The 19,328-nt window shown below is 33.3% G+C and overlaps 1 protein-coding gene across 15 annotated transcripts in view; it reads right to left on the bottom strand.

Moving 5' to 3' along the window:
• Positions 1 to 217: 217 nt before the first annotated feature.
• LOC124533347 (restin homolog) overlaps positions 218 to 19,328 on the bottom strand; it is a 53,867-nt gene continuing 34,756 nt past the window's right edge. For 3 of the 15 annotated variants that reach the window (XM_047108555.1, XM_047108556.1, XM_047108562.1), the window contains 18 exons: positions 17,300 to 17,362; positions 17,004 to 17,078; positions 16,245 to 16,334; positions 15,316 to 15,468; positions 14,977 to 15,213; positions 14,704 to 14,893; positions 14,394 to 14,613; positions 12,757 to 12,810; positions 6,961 to 7,101; positions 6,531 to 6,662; positions 6,431 to 6,451; positions 6,174 to 6,345; positions 5,333 to 5,689; positions 2,399 to 5,211; positions 2,162 to 2,304; positions 1,413 to 1,556; positions 886 to 1,052; positions 218 to 647 (listed from right to left, as the gene is read on the bottom strand). In XM_047108555.1, coding sequence (XP_046964511.1) covers positions 601 to 647; positions 886 to 1,052; positions 1,413 to 1,556; positions 2,162 to 2,304; positions 2,399 to 5,211; positions 5,333 to 5,689; positions 6,174 to 6,345; positions 6,431 to 6,451; positions 6,531 to 6,662; positions 6,961 to 7,101; positions 12,757 to 12,810; positions 14,394 to 14,613; positions 14,704 to 14,893; positions 14,977 to 15,213; positions 15,316 to 15,468; positions 16,245 to 16,334; positions 17,004 to 17,078; positions 17,300 to 17,362 — 5,219 coding nt within the window. In that variant the 3' untranslated portion in view covers positions 218 to 600. Of the gene's footprint in view, positions 648 to 885; positions 1,053 to 1,412; positions 1,557 to 2,161; positions 2,305 to 2,398; positions 5,212 to 5,332; positions 5,690 to 6,173; positions 6,346 to 6,430; positions 6,452 to 6,530; positions 6,663 to 6,960; positions 7,102 to 12,756; positions 12,811 to 14,393; positions 14,614 to 14,703; positions 14,894 to 14,976; positions 15,214 to 15,315; positions 15,469 to 16,244; positions 16,335 to 17,003; positions 17,079 to 17,299; positions 17,363 to 17,839; positions 17,994 to 19,328 lie in introns of those variants that run through there. The other 12 variants (XM_047108560.1, XM_047108566.1, XM_047108559.1 and 9 more) reach the window with 8 other exon arrangements.

Here is a 19,328-nt window from a genome sequence, read left to right as displayed (position 1 = left end):
TTTATTATAAAATTCTTAATTGTCCTTGATGACTTATCTACAATACAATTTTTAAAGTAAGAGTCATAAATTAAATATAAACAAAAAAGGATATAAAGTATTTATTTATACAATTTTTTTTATTAATGATTAGTTTTAGTCATTATTTCTCTAACATTAACAGGATGATAGGAGGGATATGTCAATATTAAATTTTTGTATTCAATAAAACATAAAATATTTTGAATCAATTTATTGTTATTACAAAATTGTGATAATTTTGGTGTTATCAGTACTTATTTCAAATGATAATGTAGTGAAGACAATATATTAAAAAAAAAAACCATGATTGTGATGGAAATTGATTTGTGCCAATTTAGCAATATCTCAGTATGCATTATATCTAGATAATGCATAAGAGCGAAATCAATACCATTTCCCTTTTACCTTAAAACATGCTAAAATAACTTAAAAGGTGCTCCTTATTTACAAAACATTTTCCTATTTAATTAGCTAGTAAAACGAGCCATACCATATTCATGGTAAAACAATAAATAATACCTACTTGAAACAAATAACAGTAACAACGGTAACATTAATACTAAAATTAATAAATAGGTATTAAAATGTTTCTTCTTCATCACAGTTCTCCGTTGCATGCCCAAAAACTGCAAAAAGAAATGTCACCGTATTAAAAGTCTGACACAATACTAATTTGAAGATAAATTAGATATAATAATAGAGGTCTGATCAATCTATTATTTGAGTTACTAGTTATCAAGACAGCGAATCCCAAAGTTCTTTGAGATTACACCCCATAGGGACACTAAAAGTTTATTGGATTTCTCTGTTGATATATTTGCAGTACAGATAATTATTAATAATTTATACTAAAAGACTGTTAACCTTCACAAATGTCACAGTAGGGCCTTGGCGGTAGGGGTTTCTTGTTAGAAGGCGGCTTTTCAGGTTCCACAGACTGTCGCGGACAGTCCTCGGTGTCGTGCTTGTCGAACTCGTCGCAGATGTCACAAAACAGACGTGGGGCTACTGCTCGAACTTTACGCCCATTGCTAACGAAAATAAATCGATAAATTTAATATTTGATCTCCATTTCAATTTAAAACAGTGTTTTTAATTGGTATATATATAATGTGAAAACTATATCTAACTAGAAGACAAAGCAGTGAATGGGCTAGCAGTGATATTGAGATGGTGTTGCTGTGCAAAGTTTTCAGACTAGCATCGAAAATGGGTTGATATGGGTACACATATACACTTTTTATTATTAACGATTTCATTGTCTAATCACTCCAAGTATGCTCAATGCTGATTGTATATTTTACATAATATTATCATTGAGTTGGTGACTTAATTAATTACATGAATACATTACATTAATTTAAGTGATTTTAATGTAAATGCACACTTACAATAGCGGAGGTTCGGCAGGGACGGTTGCTCCTTCGAGCGCCTGCACACGTGCCATCAGCTGTTCATTTTTCCGCTGCATATCTACTATCACAGAGTTCAGGAAGCTCACTTGGCCATCAATCATTTCCTTTTCTTCTGTTAGTCTGTTAAGATTTGAATAATAAAAATTATTTCAACAACAGCCTGTAAATTTCCACTGCTGGGCTAAAGGCCTTTTCTCCCTTTAAGGAGAAGGTTTGGAACATATTCCACCACGCTGTTCCAATGCGGGTTGGTGGAATACACATGTGGCAGAATTTCTATGAAATTTGTCTGAGCACGAGATTAATTATAAAGACAAATTAAGCACATGAATCAGCGGTGCTTGCCTGGGTTTGAACCCGCAATCATCGGTTAAGATGCACGCGTTTTAACCACTGGGCCAACAGCTCAGCAAAAATTATTTACAAATTATAAAACATGCTACCTCTATTTATTTTTATGTTTTAGGTAGTCGGAAAGGCATTTTGGCCACCTATGTAAAAGGAGAGATACATAACCAATGAGCCACCAATTTTGGCAACTACGATAATGTCCCTTCTTTTTGTAGTGCAGTGGCCCACTCTTCAACCTTCAAATTTGAACATAACATGCACTGCATTGCAGTTTTGCCATTGAAAATCTGGTAGTACCTACCCAGTTGTTCTTGCACGAAGCTCTGTTTATTTTTAAATAAAATACAAGTAATATTAATCATATTAATACTTACTTCTGCGATGCATTATCGCCTTGTCCTAATAGGCCCATTGCATTATTGTCATTATTGTCTCGAATCTCTTTAACATTTTTCGCCATTTCCTTTTGCAAAAGATGTTTCTCCCTTTCTGTTACTTCAACTTTGGCTTTCTGGCTCTGTAATAATAATTATATTCATTATTAATCTCTGTGGAATAATGGAATCATATATTTGATATTGTGAAAGATAAATGTAAATCAACAAGTTTACCTTTAAGTCTTCTTGTAATTTTACGATTAAATCATCCTTAACCTTAATATCTTTAATATTAGTTTCAATTTCTTCTTTTAACTTATTAATTATTTTTTCACTATTAACTAAGGATTCAGCACCAGATTGTCTTGTAGCTTGTAATTCTAATGTCAACTTTTCTAATTTTTCATCTTTGCTTGAATTGTTTTCTTGAATAGCTAACAGTTCTAGTTTTTGTGATAATTCTAATATTTTGCTATCGCCTTCATTGAGTTTGTTTTGTAATTTCTTTTGATTATCCAATTCTAAAGCTATTTTCTCTTTTGAATCTTGTAACTGTTTTTCATAATCGTTTATTCTATTTTTAAGCTCGTGTTTCATATTTTTACTTTCTCTTTTGTATTCATCAAACTGCTGTTGCAGTTGTCTTGTTAAATCTTCGTAGTTTAATTTTTGAGCTTCGTTTATATTTGTAAGTTTCTTTATATCTTCATCTGATTTTGCTAACAGTTGCTGCAAATCTTGAACCTTTTCCTTAGTGCTGACTAGGTCTTCGAGTTGTTTTCCTTGTTCCGACAAATTATTTGTTAATGTTTTTATTGTGTTGTTAAGAGATTCAATTTCAACAATGTGTTTTGCTTTCAAATCAGCATTTTCTGATTCTAGTTGTTTAACCGTTTCTTGAATTTGACTTGTTTGTAATATAATTTCGTTTAAGTTATTTATTTCTACTTGTTTTTGTTCTAACATAGTGTTATTTTGATTGACCTCTTGTTGAAGCTTTGTAATATTTTCTTCTAACTGTTTACTTTTATTTAAGTCAGTATCAACTTTTTCATTTTGTGTTTTAATAAAGTTATCTTTTTCTTTCATTATTTTATTTAATTCATTTAGATTTTCAAGGGTCTCATTTAATTTATTTGTTGTTTCTTGAAGTTGACTCTTAAGATTTGTTATTTCATTAGATGATTCATTATGTTTGTCTTCTATGAGTTTTTTATCGTTCACTAAAATAGCCATTTCAGATTTCACTTTTTCTAATTGCTTATGTTGTTCATTTATTAATGATTCTTCGACAGAAGAATTGTTTAAAAGTGTTTCATATTGTTGTTTTATAGTAGTTGTTTCCATAACAGTTTTATTTAGTTGTTCTTCTAATTTATTTTTTATTTCATTAACTTTATTGAGTTCTTCTGTTGCTTGGGTCAATTGTCGATCTTTTTCGGTGACTAATTCTCCATTCGATTTAATATCTACTTCAAGCATTTCTAGTTTAAGCGTCAAATCTTTGATAGAATTTTGTTTTTCTTGGAGCAATTCATTTAACCGGGTCTCTTCGTCTTTATGAGTTTTGGTTTCATTATTGGCTACCACTAATCGTTCTTGCAATTGATTTATTTCTTTTTCAAATTGTACTTTTTGGGTATTAAGCTGCGAAGTCATATCGTCTAATATTTTTTGCAATGAGTCTTCATGTTTGCGTGCTTCTTCGAGTTTGTTATTTAAGTCATTCTGTGCTTCAGTTAGTTGATCAACTTTTTCCATTAATTTAACTTCGGATGTAGCTCCATCAGCTTTCAGTAATAATATTTCCTCTTTATACCTTTCAATATCAATTTCCAGCTTTTTTCGAATAGTGTCATGCTCATTATTTATGTCTTGTTCTTTTACTTTCAAGCTTTCAATTTCATTTTTAAGCATTGAATTTTCATCAAGTAATTTGTCACTCTGAGATTCTGCTTCTCTTAGTCGATTGTTTATTTCAAAACTAAGCGCTTCGAACTCTTTAATTTTGTTTTCTGCTTGTTGTAGCTTTTCAACATTTTCATCGACTGATCTTACTAATTGACCGCGTTCCAAGGAATAATCTTCTTGTATTTTAAAGATTTTCTGCTTGTATTCCTGTTCTATTCGGCCACAGTTATTCGTAGCTTCTCTGAATTTATCTTTGATTTCTTGTAGTTCTTTCTCAGTATCCTTTAAATGCTGCGATAATTTATTAAATTGTTCGTAAGAATCAGTAGTTTGACCGGTGAGATTTAAATACTCGCCCTCAACCTTTTCTTTAGACTTTTGAATTTCTTCACATTTTTCAATAGCACTGCTTAGTTGTCGTTTATATTCACCAATTTCTAATTCCATAGCTGCTATTTTAGCTTTAAGTTCAATATTTACTTGCGTAATTTCATTAAGGGACTCTTTCAATTTTTTATTTTCTTCCTTCAACGCGTTTAATTCATCAACATTTATAGTAAACTGTGTATTTAGAGTGTCGAGTTCAATTTTGCTTTTATCTAAAGCCTGTTTGTGGGTCTCTATTTCTTTAATTAGCTGCTCTATTTTTGTATTACGGTCCTCAATTTCTTTCTTGTGTTCTTCAGCAATTTTGCTATGTTTAATATTAAAATTGGCAGTTGTTTCTTCGAATTCATCTTTCAACTTTATTATTTCCTTATCTCGTTCATGTATAGTTTGTTTATATTCATTTATAAGTTTATCATTAGAGTCAGTCGATTTACTAGATTCGTTAACCAACTTTTCGTATTCTTTTGTTTTGTTATTCAATTCTTGTTGTAGGTTCAAAATTTCTGTTTTATTTTTCTCATCTTGCTGTGAAGCCTCATTCAAAAAGCTTTCATATTCGCTGATTTTCTGTGTGAGTTCTTCTTTAACACGACTTACTTCTTCTTGTAACAACTTGCAAGAGGATTCTTGTTTTTTATTTAAATCTTCAAGTTGCTCGATGTCTAAAACTTTGGCACTGAGTTCCATTTTTAATTTAGTCATTTCCTTGTTAAGGTTGACTTCATGTTCTTTACTTACTCCCATAACTGAAAAAAGTATAAAAATACGTCATTAGTTCATAGTCATTACGTCACAGTCCAAAATGTAAGTGATAAAAAATGTCTAATGTATATGATGAGGATTTAAGAAATAAATGTACTAATTTACCTTTGTTTAATTCTAGTGTTTTATCATCAACAGCTGCCTGCAGTGAGGTTAATTTACTATTCAAATCTATTATTGTTTGACCGTTCTCTTTATTCAATCTTTCAACGTTTTGTTTCTCAGCTTCCAACTTTGACTCGGCTAATTGCAACTTCGCTGTTAGTACTGAAAGCTGCGTTTCGAACTCGGATTGAGAGATAGCAATTTTACTCTTAGCTTCATTGAGCGCTTTTTCAGAGTCTGTTTTAACTTTATACAGTTCTTCGTTTAGGCTTTTGGTCAGCGAATCCTTTTCACTTTCTTTTTCCTTGATCAACGCATACGCTTCATCTAATAATTTTTGAAGTTCAGAAGATAATGCTGAAAATTAAAAATGTCAATTTGTTATTAGTATATCTGTGTGGAGTACATTTGCGTGTGTTTAGGTTTTATTATAACGGATTAAAAGAAGATGAACTACAAAACTGGAGCCAATAAATTTAATGACTATAAAACAAATTCAAGTCATCATTGACAATATCAATGCAAAACTTTTCAGCTAACGGTATTTACATGAAGAGGCGCTGGGAGGAGTGTTACAAGGGGTATCATATACGGTAACAAATAAAAATATTTTTATTACTAATGTCACTATTCGAATAAAAATTGAAGGTGTCTAAGTTTTCCAAGTTTGTTCAACATTTTAGCAACAGTCAAACAGTATCAGTGTCTTCATCCAGCCTTTTTCAATGAACACAGAACAACTTTTACCTATCTTACACAGACCTTACACACACCTTACCGTACACCTATCATAAAGTATAACATTGTTAAAACTATAATTGAAGGCGATTATTTCACTCACTTTGTGCTGCTACCAGTTCCTCTTTGTGTTGATCAGCCAAAGCGTTCATCTCAGCACTGCGCTGATCTTCAAGCGCTCGCAGCGCTGCACTGGTCGTCTCAGCGCGAGCAACTTGCAATGCGACTTCAGCTTCCAGATCTCTAATTTGTTTCTCTCGCGTTTCCTTTTCTTTCTAAATTTTTAACATAAATTAATAAATAATGTATGTATTGTATAGTTATAACGTTTCGTATCAAAGATGTTCATGAAATACATACCTCCATTGCTTCTTTGTATTTCTGAAAAATAAAAAAAAAAGTTTTGTTATATTCCTTGATTGTTGAAATAAAAGAAGGTTTTAAATTTAGAATGTCTTACATTATAATCTTCTTTGTTAATATTTTCTTCTTCGTTTCTGAACATAAGATCTTCCACCTTTTGCTTTTCGTCTTCCAACATTTTATTAAGTTTGTCAAGTTCGACTTTAAGTTTCGCATTTTCGTTGTTCGCCTAAAAACAATAATCATGTGAATATTTATTATTTTTTTATCATATTTATTTTAGGCATGATACAAAATAACATTTAACCTTTTAACATATTTTTCCGCATACCAAAATTGTATAGTACACAATATAATAACAATTAAAAATATATATCTCCAATGTACTATTATTAGTAATCTAATAAGAATATTTGATAAAATATAAATTTTCTATTTTCTCAACAAGAATAATTTGAAAGATTCCGTGGAACCTGAATTAAAAATGGAATATTAATCACTCAAAAAAGTAATACAAAAATAATGACCTGTGTTGCTTCTTTTTTAATCTGTGCAAGTGCGCTTTCTGTACGCTCGAATTGCATCGTAACTTTGACAACTTCTGCTCTCTCCAACTCGCGCTCCTGGAGTAGCCGCTCCAAATGCTGTTGTTTTTCTCGTAAGAGTTCCTAAATTGTAACCAATTATAGTAAGTACCCTTACTCCATTATATATAGCAATTTCCTCTCTTCAAGAAATTTCTGATAGTCTGATTGACCCCCAACTATTAATCGCTGAGCTCTTAGGAGCGACGACAATAACCCAAGAGGTTAAGGTCAAACTTTCCACTTTCGCATCATTTATCTGTTATGCTATTTTTAATAAACAAATTGTATTTTACAATAAATTTTGATACATAGTACTTATGTCTTAATCATGTTCCAATATTTTTGAAGCTAGATATTGAACCGTAGTTACTTTTATATTAATAATTCATTATACATATATTATGTTAATATAAGACTTAGTAATTAATTTATAATTTCTATTAATATATTCTTGCTTATCTAAAACTATAACATGCAATAAACTATAATTTAAACATTAACATTAGTCTTGGATCTTGTATACAATTTAAAAAAACAAAGTATTTTCAAGATTCTCAATTCAATTTATTTCAATGATAAAACAAATAAATCGTATAAAAACAATTTACTATTTATGAAATACTTTATAGTGGTATTGCAATAAAATTAAGTCATACGACCTTGTTTATAAATAACTAATAATAACACTGCTTACGTACACATACATTCAACTTCTAAGTATTATGTTATCTATGGTTTTCTTACGTATTTAACCCGTATTCTCATAACTTATATTCATAAAATAACCTACCTACCCGATCCTGCGACATTTATTCTTAGTAAACTGATCTTAACTTTTTTCCAGACTATATAAATAAGTTTTATAGATTTTATTGCATTATATGAATGCTTAAACTGAAAATAGGAGAAACTAAGAAATTTAAAAAATCGAAATATTACGTCTTTTATAAGTAAAAAGTTATGTTCCAAAATAGATAAATCATTCAGCGATAAAACTTATACTTAATGGGTAGCTCTAAGGTAAACTTTGTGTTAAGCTAAAGTGATGCTAATTATTAATTTTTCAAAATTTAAATCTATGTCTACACAGTTTGGTAAGCGAAAAGCGCTCTATATAAATTCTAAACTTCACAAAGCCTATTTATTTGCATATATTACAGAATGAGAGTTCTCTCCGGAATTCAAGTCTCTATGTATGTACATAGTCAGGCTTTCTGTTGTCAGTTAGGAAGTAACCTTATAAGTATATAGCATACATAATACGATATAGTTGTAGATATATTCTTAAGATACATTGCAAATAAATATGAATAGTACAATCTTTTGGCAGTGACGGATTTAAGGCTGCAAGGCCAGAGCTTAGGGCGGAACTGATAAATTCGAAAATGATTGAATCGTTATACGCTTGAATATATATATATTTAAGCTAGCCTTATATGTTAAGGCTACAGTTATTCATGTTTCTCAAGAATAAAAAGTTTTTTTTTTTAAAAATCCAATCATGCATTTTTATTTGTCTCTTAGTACCAAGGGTTATTTTTGACATTTTGAAAAATACTAACTCAAAGATGTAGAGAATGCAGAGTAGTATGTAGAGTCAAAAAGTTCGTAGCTTATTTAAAACTTTCTTTTAATCTAAATGTACTCTGCAATCTATAGGTAGCAAGAGCGTGCATAATTTAGCAGGTTTTAGCATTATTTCGTATAAATTTTATTTGCAGATGATTCTTGCTGCTATGCAATGCCGTCTCTACTTTTTGATGCCAAATTAATGATTACAGAGAGAAGAAACAAATCATTGTCTCGCTACACACATGCTAAAAACCGTTTAAAAGATCAATTATTGTAATTTATTGTCATAAACAAAAATGAGGATAGATTGTTTAATGCGTGCATGAGAATTTTAATCATATAAAGATCCGACATTTTAGGATAAATAAGATCTATAGATGTTGCAAGTAACTATGTGTTCGAAGGACATAAGATCATCCGTCAAGTTCATTAATAATAAACAAACGCAACAGTTCAACGAACTCCTATTCAAATCTAACCATCGACCGTGAAAATAGTCGTAGATATAACCAAGCAAAAATTAAATGAGGTAAGATATTGTATACAAATGGCCACACAGACATAAATATGATAATTATTTTACCAATTAGGTAGGTGAAAATCAATGCGTAGGATTACTCGTAAATGCCTACTTAAACGGAATTGAGACGTTATATCGCACAAAAGGACTTATTATTGACGTTACAGTCATACATTAACACACGCCTACACACATCATGTCTTCAAACGAATAATAGTAATATACTAATTTGTGATATTTACCTAAATTGAAGTAAATAATAAATATCAATTATTATGTACCTATTTTAATGCTACCAAGCTACTTACAGTTATGTATGTATATATTATCTATTCAATCGACTTTATTATTACTACTTTTGTTTTGAAAGTATTAAAATGAGTGCTCTATCTTTAATAAATAAAAGGATATTTTAAGAAGTCAAACTGTCTTAAAACACATAGATAAAAGGCATTCATGCAGGAAATTGCTGTAGAACGGGACAGGGAGCGCTCAAAGGCGACAGAAAATCTTTAGGGCGAGTAAGAAACGACCTGCACCTTTAAAAGACATTGAACTGCACGCCTACTGAGAAAACACATAGATATATTGCTAATTAAATCGTCTGTGATTAAAGATAAATAAGATATGTTTAAATTATACACAAACATGCCTACGTGAATAGGAATCTTAATTAATATCAAATGTATTGCTTTTGAATAAAATACAAGACCTATAAAGTAAGTAGAAGTAATTATTTTATGTATTCTGACCGCAATACTTTTTATGTGGGGTTTTATTCCCCGAACACCGTGTGTTACAAATAAAACTGCATTTATTTTATTCGAACTTATTAATTATTTCTATAACAGTTAATAATAGATACTGACTCATTTTTTTTCTGAAAACTTCGCTGTTTATGAATGTTCAGCAGAGCAAGAGTTTAAACTTTAGGGCGATTTGTATATTTTATGTACATTATATCGTATCGTATTACGTACTATCAGAAATATCTATCTAGAAATCTGTTTTTGTGCAGCTAAAGTTTTATCCATAATAATATTTATATGTTTGGTTATTTAGTTTCTTTTATTGTTCAAAAAAAGCCGTTATCGATATGCGAGCTCACTAAATCTCCCTCCGATACAATCACCATAATCTACACAGCCCGTCCGTAGATTCTTCATTATTTAACATCCCCTCGTCTGCTAAAGTTCACTGCGAATCAATTTCGCTTGTGCAAAGGATTTTCCATTCGAATTAAGTTCAAATGTAGTCTGTATTTCGGCGCAGTTGGATAGCTGCCAGGGAATAGGAGGCGGTCATGTCTGCGCATGTGAAAATACGTATAACTAGGATGTTGGTGAATTTTAAACACGGCGGACTATATATATTGCATATCTGTTATGTAATATTGCATAAATTACATGGCAGATATCGTACAATATATATATTCTCCGAAAAGTGCTGGGTCTTTGGGTATAAGTTCTATACATATTTTTTTTTGTATTTTTTAAAAGTAGAGTAACTACCGTCAATTTGATAGTTGTAGAAAGATTTTTTTTATCAAAAAAGTCTAAGAATATTTTAAGGGACAACTATTTTATTACTTCATATAACATTTCTCCTAACTTCCAAGTTTTTTTAACGAAAATAGGTACTATACTCATTCGTTGTCTGTAATTGAATATTTGATTTCTATTTTTATATTGAATCATTTTATGCTAAGTGCTGACAAAAACTATCTCGTGCTTTTTCACTACTGCTATTATATAATATAATACAAACACCAACTATATCTCGAAGACGTACTCAAATTTATTAACTATCTAAAATTGAGCAGCAAAACTCTATTAAAAAATTAAACATAAAATAAAAATAAAAGTATTAAACTACACTTAAAACTTGTTTTACATATCGATCACTAAGGAGTTCAATTACAAACGCATGTAAACGTTTTTATAATTACTAACAGATAATAAATTAACCACTAAACCAGTGTACAGTTCATTCACAAAATACAATAACCCTTCGACCTCAAACCATATAAAATTACCGAAACAAATAAGGCTATCGAAATAATTATCATTCTCATTTAAAAAAAGAATCTTGGGTATTAGTATAACCCAATCCAACGGCAGGAGAAAAGAGAAATTAGTAAATTTGACATTCAACTGACATAACTCGTCGAGATATTGTATAATCTGTGGCATTCATTCAGAAACGTGTTAAAATGGCGTTCGTATACATGTATTTATACTGCAGTATAAATAAAGAGATATTGATCAAAAACTGTTAATAATGCATGATTTTGCAGAACTATTAGCAAATCACATGTAATATGTAAATCTGAGGTTTTTTTATCTTTCCTTGTTTTTCTTCTGCCATTGGAATAGACTATATGTATTGTCTTCCAATGATCCCCTTTGTCTACACATGCGGACAAGCAAGAATACAGCGATTAGTGCAATAAAACAACACGATTAGGTTTATATAATATTTTATTTACAATTTTATAATAAAGAAAGAAGTATATAGACAACACGTCTATTACATTATATTATTACCTCATTGTAAGTTTATTATTCATTCCCACGTAGTTAAATAATCTAAAACATCGTTATCCTAGTGTAATATTATTAATTATTAAGTCTTATATATTAATAATATATTAAAAAACTAACCTAAATATAAAGGAATGCTAGTGACGAAGTGAGTCCTTATTATTATTGAATATTTTCAGAACTTACAGGCACTGGTCAGATATTTGTTAAAAATTAAATAATAAATAACTACAATATTTTTTTTAATCCAAAATGAATGGAATTTCTTTGTTTTTTTAATCATCATAATTATGTAATAAAAAACCAAACAATATCACAGTTTTGCAAGCTAAGCTATCTTTCATTCACATTTCAAATGTAACGATTATTGGAACATGATTAAGCTGATGTATATATATTTTGTACTATAATGTGCGGTAATTGACAATATATTCATTTTAAAATGATTATTTTATCTGTAAAAAAAGTCCAGATTATAAAAATTATTTTTAGTCTGTGAGCATAACACAAATGTCAAACACAAAAACAATACAATCGCTGGACAAACAATTATTTATTGAATCAAAATAACTAACACACTGTCTATGAAACCACGTACAAAGCGTCAATTAAACTTTGTGCCTGTTTCATAGAAAATTTGTATAATCATAGATTCATTACATGCCAATAGTATATTCATATTTATATTGTGCTGCAGATGCAGTACAACTGTCAAGTAATTGATGTCCTCTATTGGAGCGCGGTAGGTAACTTACTGCACACATGTGCTAAACTTCAAATATTGTCTGTAGGGCCAGCCCTATTATTGAAACAAATCAGCCAGTGAGATTGATTTAAAAGATTTACACATTTCCTTAATTGTTCTTCTTTCGTACAAGAAGATCCGAAAAGGAATCCATTGAATTAACAATCGCAAGACATACAAGTTAATAAACTAAGTTGTAATTGAGATATTAATTTTCTGCAAGATTACTATTCGTATGTTTTTCGTCATAGCGGTCTCCCATTGGCTGATTTTGTTTAAATAAAGCAACGCCATCTAGTTTTGGAGACTGTCACACGCTCGCACGCCTACCGCGCCGCGATAGTGGGGTACCGTACCTGCAGCGCGTTCTTAGCCGACACCGGGGTGGAGGACGCGCGTGGACCGGCCCGCTGTCGCGCGTGACGCAACGTGACGCGGCGTGACGGGACGCAACGTGACGTGACGTGTCGTGACGTTAGTGATAGTGCACATGCGCAGCAAACAGAAACAACACACGTTAGCGCACTCGGCTCTACCGGACAGAGTGCTTTAACTACTTTGGGCAACAAAAGATAATGAAATAAAAAATAATGTATTTATTTGTCTGTGTTTTTCTATCCATACACGTTAGCGATGGTGAATCCTATATTAGCACACTGTGCGGTAGTAACAAATTAAATGCAAATAAAAGTTATTGAAAATGCGCATGTATTAGCACATGATGTTTTTTCAAATATATTGAGATATTATAAAAAAATCGTTTAACTTGGCATCTAGTGCAGTTTTCTTCTACTAAGATGCACAGTGATATACAAGTGTTTATCGCATATTTCATTTAACATTTTTATTTATTGCGAGATTGTTTTTCTTGTCAACACCATGCCATTATTCAAAAGCAAATTCAAAATGTTAAGTACAAACATGACAATCCCCTTTCAGAGGAGCCTCTTAAACGTAATATCACAGATAAATTATAATCGCCCCTTACTGCAGTCTTTTCAACTAAATATAAAATGAAATGCGCAAGAAGCACCTTACTAGCGTATTTTTTTATTACAAATTGGGGAATTGTTAACATAATGTAATTAAAACACAATGTTCTACGAAACTAAATAAAAAAAAAAAACAATAGCAAATGGGAATTAAATATAATGTTTTGCAAAATAAATTAACACAAGGGCCAAACCAGGGTAGTGCCAGCTACAGACCTATTAAACTTAAAATTGGAACATGCAACAAAAAGCAGCCTACAGGTACTAGAACCATTACTCTTGCATGTTTCATTTAAACACATCTTTCATAACAGCGGTATATTATACATATATTATAGTGATTGCACAAGATAGTGATTATAACGGGACGGACGCTGGTCATCGTGAATAAAATGGAGGGAGTATGTGGAACTGTTTGAATATATTTGTACATTTCATATCGTAAATATATGATATGATATAACATAGTATGAACTTCCAGTTCAAATATAGACAACGTAGGGATAAGTGAACTGAAAGGGTGACACGCAAGAGAAATGGTAGCTTTTCCCGAAGCCCGAAAAGTGTGAGCGCGACGGCGGCAACTCCACGAACAGGTCCGTAGCCGGGCCCCGGCTGGCCCTCGTCACGGCCCCCGGCCGTCCCCCCCACCGCACCACCTCGCCCCCGCGCGACCCGCCGCCCGCCCCGCTCGACACGCTTCGCCGACATCGCTCCGACCGAGCCTCCACGCTCAGTGTGTTCTCCGAGCAGCGCCATGACTTCGGCAGAGACTCACTAAGACTGCAGGGAATCGCTACGTCCCGATTCGCGTTTCGAAAGATTATGTCGTAGTATATGCGTGGCTGGGGCAGAGCGATGAGGGCGCACCGGTCTGATTCGACGTGCTTCACGAGAAGCGTCTTGTCGAGCAAGCTAGGGGCGCTGCGGTGAGGTCGCGAGAGGGCACGCGCTGGGCGGGGGGAGGAGGGCTCGGCTGAGCGCGCGCGGGGCTAGCCTACCTGAGCACCCAGCGACGTCACCCCGAGCCTCACCCCCGCACGGGAAGACGCGATCGAAGTTCCGAGCGAAGTGAGAGATTCCCGCGAGTTAGAGCGCCGCATCGGTGTCGCACGACCGTTGCTGTGGATCGCGCAGGTGCCCGGCTTGCGATTCGACGGCGATCTGGATACTTTTGAAATTGGAGCAAACAGTCCGAAGCGTGGAGCGCAATTGAAATATCTGAAAAAGATCGAATTATCCGAAAACATTTAACTACAGAAAAGAAGTTTTGACAGCAGGTGACTCGACCGCCTCAGTGAGCAGTGTTACCTTTTTCCATCAACGGAACCATCGTTTTTGCCAAGAGGATCATCGAGCTCTACGCCTGCCCAAACACCTGATGCAAACTCGGTTACCCCTACGTAACGGAGAGTACCAGCTTTGCTTCCGCGGCTGCTAGAAACGATTACTCGATCGCCTAAACGGAAGTCTCCATTTGTGGTTGTTGAAATGGAAGCATCTAAAATACATAAAATGTTTAGTCATTGAAATAAATAATAATAAAAAAAAAAGGTTTTTACAGTATACACTAAAAGTACATACTCATCTTACTGCTGACAATACTCCGCACGCTACCATTTGGAGAGAGAGTGCGCCTGGGCCTTGCGGAACCAGACGGCGGGCGTTCGAACACGCTTCCGGCGTCAGAAATAGGTGAGGCATCGTGTGGTGCATGTGATATGAGGGGCTCCCGTGTTAGTCTAGTAAGACGAGAAAATACACCTCGCTTTTCTGGACACTGAAAGTAGCGAAATCCAGCTACTGACCCATCATTTTTGCCTAAAATAAAATTAGGAATATTAAAAAATTTCACATGAAATGATATTAATATAAATAAAATTACACCTCTTATGTGCCATTCGTTTATAAAATATCACTCACCTATAGGGTCGTCAAGTACAATGCCGGCCCACTCGCCTGGAGCGAACTGTGTCTCACCGATATACGCGATCTGGCCGGGCTTAGTACCGCCCACCCACACACGTTCGCCGATTATAAAGCTGTCAGTGTCCTCAGTCAAAACGACACTGTGATCTGGAATGTCAGTATTGCAAAGCATTAGATAAACTCCGATCAATTATATAAACCCCCGGAAATCTTACGAAATAAGTTACAAAGAGAAAATACTCGAAGAAAGTCACTTTCTGTAAAAGGATCGAAATTTATAGTCACTTGAATATGGATATCCCCTCACATTCTCTATTCTTCACACATATTTACGATGCACGCACGACTTGAATACGGTTGATGTAAGTGCAACGACCATTATGGAACTATTTGCATTCCAGTTTGCATATACAGCTGTGCTTAAACGTTACTCGAGAAGTATGCACCTGTGAACTTTCGCTTGTGACGATACTTAAAGGAACAAACTGCATTTGACATTTGAAGTGTTTCCATTCTACGATAAAGTGTCTACAAACACCAAGCACATACAGCATGATACCTTATGAAATAGCTATACATTGAAAGTCCATAAAAAGGCGATCACACAAACAGTGAATGCAATGCAAACAACTATTATGAAAATGAACGTCATGAATAACTAAACTGTTCAATAACAATCATATTTGAGTATTGCGTCATGCAAAACGAATTCGATAAGAATACGCTTTCATTTTCATTGATTGTGTTTAAAATTGAGCTGTAATCGTTTATGTATTCAATAGACGCGTTGATAAAGTATCCAACGAGACTGTTATATCGACTCAATTGTTGATTAAAAAACTACTATAGTTTTGCTAGTGGGGTAAGATATTTTACACTCAAATATGTTTGTTTTCGAAAGATTGATGTGCATTATTACTTACCTGAGGAGCGTCTCAGGCCCGCCTCGCTCAAACGTCGCGGATATTTCTCCCAAAGCGTGTCCATTGAAGTTATGCTCGACCTGCTGCTGGCTGCGACGCACACAAGTCACAAACACGTGCATTAGCCACTACTACCAGCACACTAGCATGCCATTGTAATCAATATAGCTTTGACAGCTTGTCATATAATAACACACACATTAAGGCTTCAACGGCGTGCAAAATCTTAAGTTTATCATACAAACTACGCATTCAGAAAAAAAGGTATGATTGTTTACAAACTAAATTGAATAAAAAATATGATTTATTATCATAAGACAATGAAGTTAATTACAAAGACTCTAGAGGACGTAGGTGGGCTAATAGCCTGCTGACATCAAATTTAAAAATAGATCAACCTAAAGTATACTACTTACTTAAACTATATATTAATTTTTTTAATAAGATTGCTGTCCTGTGTTATTTAAATCATTTATTACTTATTAAATTTAACGGAGCATGCAGATTTTTTTAAATTTATTTATTACATTAGTGTATTTAATGTTTTATCTTCCCGGTCATTATGTGCTGATAATAGTAGAATACATTCACATATTAAACCCTTCACCAGCTGATATTATAAACAAATGAGATATCGTCCCTTCACCTTCTTTTAGCGTACATTTTCATTATTTTGATTATATACAGTGTTTCGTGTATTGATTGAGACTCGTCAACATCTTACCGAATGTTCGTCATTTATTAGTGAAACAAACTTACTAGATGCCTTGCGACGCGATCGCGGTCTTTCCGGCAGACAGCTGCTTACTTCGTCTTCGTCTGCTTCGATTAAATCTGCTCCACATTCGTCGTGCAGAAGCGTGATAATAATGAAAATGTAACTTGATAAGTGCTATGTACATGTACACTATGGTGTGATGTAACAAGTTTTTGCGCGCACAAACATACGAAAAACAAAGCATGGTCATGCTCGGTATATTTCCATGCAATGATAACATTTGAAGGTGCTTCAAACATTTTTTTTTATTCAAACTAACAAATATGGTGACACCTACCTGATAAATGTTTTCTCGATGAGTCGTCGCTTAACTTTCGCAGCGTGTCCGAGGAGCTGCCGTCTATGACAACAAAAACAAAGACACGTAAAGCAAAAACAAAAAAATGACATGCAAAACATAAGACTGTAGACGAAGACTTTACGAAATGTCATAAACTATTAACAGAGTACGTTGCACATGGTATAACAAAACGAATGGAAATTAAGCAAGATAACTCATATATATGACTCGTTTAACCTTGAAGGTTGTATGCTATAAAAATAGAGTACTGCACGACACGATTACAACCATTTAAACGCCTTTCTAGAAAAACATGAATAGGGAGAAACTCTAAGTCAAAACGCTTTATGAATTGAATCACTAATTGCTGCTAATGATGCAGTTTAGAAATTAAAACATACCTATCAAATTATTTGGTATTAATTTTCGTTTTATTGATAAAGATGTATGACGTAGGTAGAAATTTATACGGATATGTTATGCGTTATCGTGTTAGTAATTGGATACCGTTGATATAGCAAATTTATTATGACTTACATTGTCTAATCTGTATTAATGCTTGGTGCTATTTAATCACGAAAAGTCAGTCCAGCCAGCTTGTATTCGCGTGTGTCCGGCACTGATCGCCCATAGTCTGATTAATCATCTGCGACAACTGCGCAACGGACCGGCCTTGTCACAGCGCGTGGGCTCGACGATCATAACTCTGATGTAAAGTTACCAGCTCATCTCATTCCCTACGCGCCTACATGCCAACTTAGTTATGCGGAAGAAAAGTACTACGAAAGGCCCTTGATACATTAACCAGCTGTTTTTAATCGAATGTTTATTCGCTGATATTTTAGTAACGTATTAACAACATTCTAGATGTTTCGTAATAATTTAACGCGAAGTCGATAAATTACACAATTTTATAAATAACGACGACAATGTGAATCTGCCACGGACAGAGCGATTGTATAATTTTCCTCGAAGTTCAAGGATGAGTTAAGTGTTTTTTTATTATTACTTGCATAACGTAAATCAAAAGACATTTATCATGATTAATTTTTGCTTCTCGTTATAATCAGACGCGCGAGTTAATAGTAACGACATTTTTATAAATACAATTTTTGGCCTTTTTTAAAACCAGTATTAAGTCAAAAATGCAATTTATATTATACTAGTGACTTGTCCTGGCTTTGCACGAGTGCAATGCTGATACCATAAATATACTACAGATTTTTTGTTGTTTCACTACTATATTGTCCATCTATTATATACAAAAACCTTCCTCTCGATTTAAACCATCTATTTAAAAAACCAGATCTAAGCATACATAGGGACAGAAAGCGGTAAGCGACTTTGTTTTATACCATGTAATGATGATATAGTACCTTTAAATATTGTACCAGAGAACGAGCACGTGCCTGCCTTTTGCGAATAACGTATGTATGTATGTCGGAAACGCTTTGTACCGTAACGACTGTAAATTCTTAAACATCTATAATGAACAACATTTACATCACAAGAGGACATATTTTTCTTGTCATTCGAACGACCTGTATTGTTATGGTAAAGAGATATACGTCATATACAAAAAAATGTTAGTTACATTTTAAAATATTTTATGAGTTATTCATAAATTAAACAAAGCAACATTTGTGACATTAAAAAATCAATTGATCTGACCCTCAATCATAGATATGATGTCAACAGCGCGACAAAACAGGCGTCTCTCCAATTTATTAATGTACCTCTCCCTATATGATACTGAAACCAGTTGATTCGCGTACCTATCGCACAAACACTATCATCTAAAATTAGACAAAGTTTATTTTGCGACATTAAAAAACATGAATATATGATGTAATTGTTTTGCCAACGCTTTATTTGAACATTGAATTAAAGAGTACTTCATAATAAGCCATGTAGAACTGAAAACGCTAAGCGCGATGGTCACGTTTGCGGTTGACGTTATGGTCAAGTTCATGATGACAAAAAGCGAAATGAACGATTGTTAAAACTAAGCACTGCCCTTGATTTT

This window comes from Vanessa cardui, chromosome 11 (genome assembly GCF_905220365.1).
Source record: "Vanessa cardui chromosome 11, ilVanCard2.1, whole genome shotgun sequence".
NCBI classification, from domain to species: Eukaryota; Metazoa; Arthropoda; class Insecta; order Lepidoptera; family Nymphalidae; genus Vanessa; species Vanessa cardui.
This window is presented reverse-complemented; position numbering and strand designations above follow the sequence as displayed.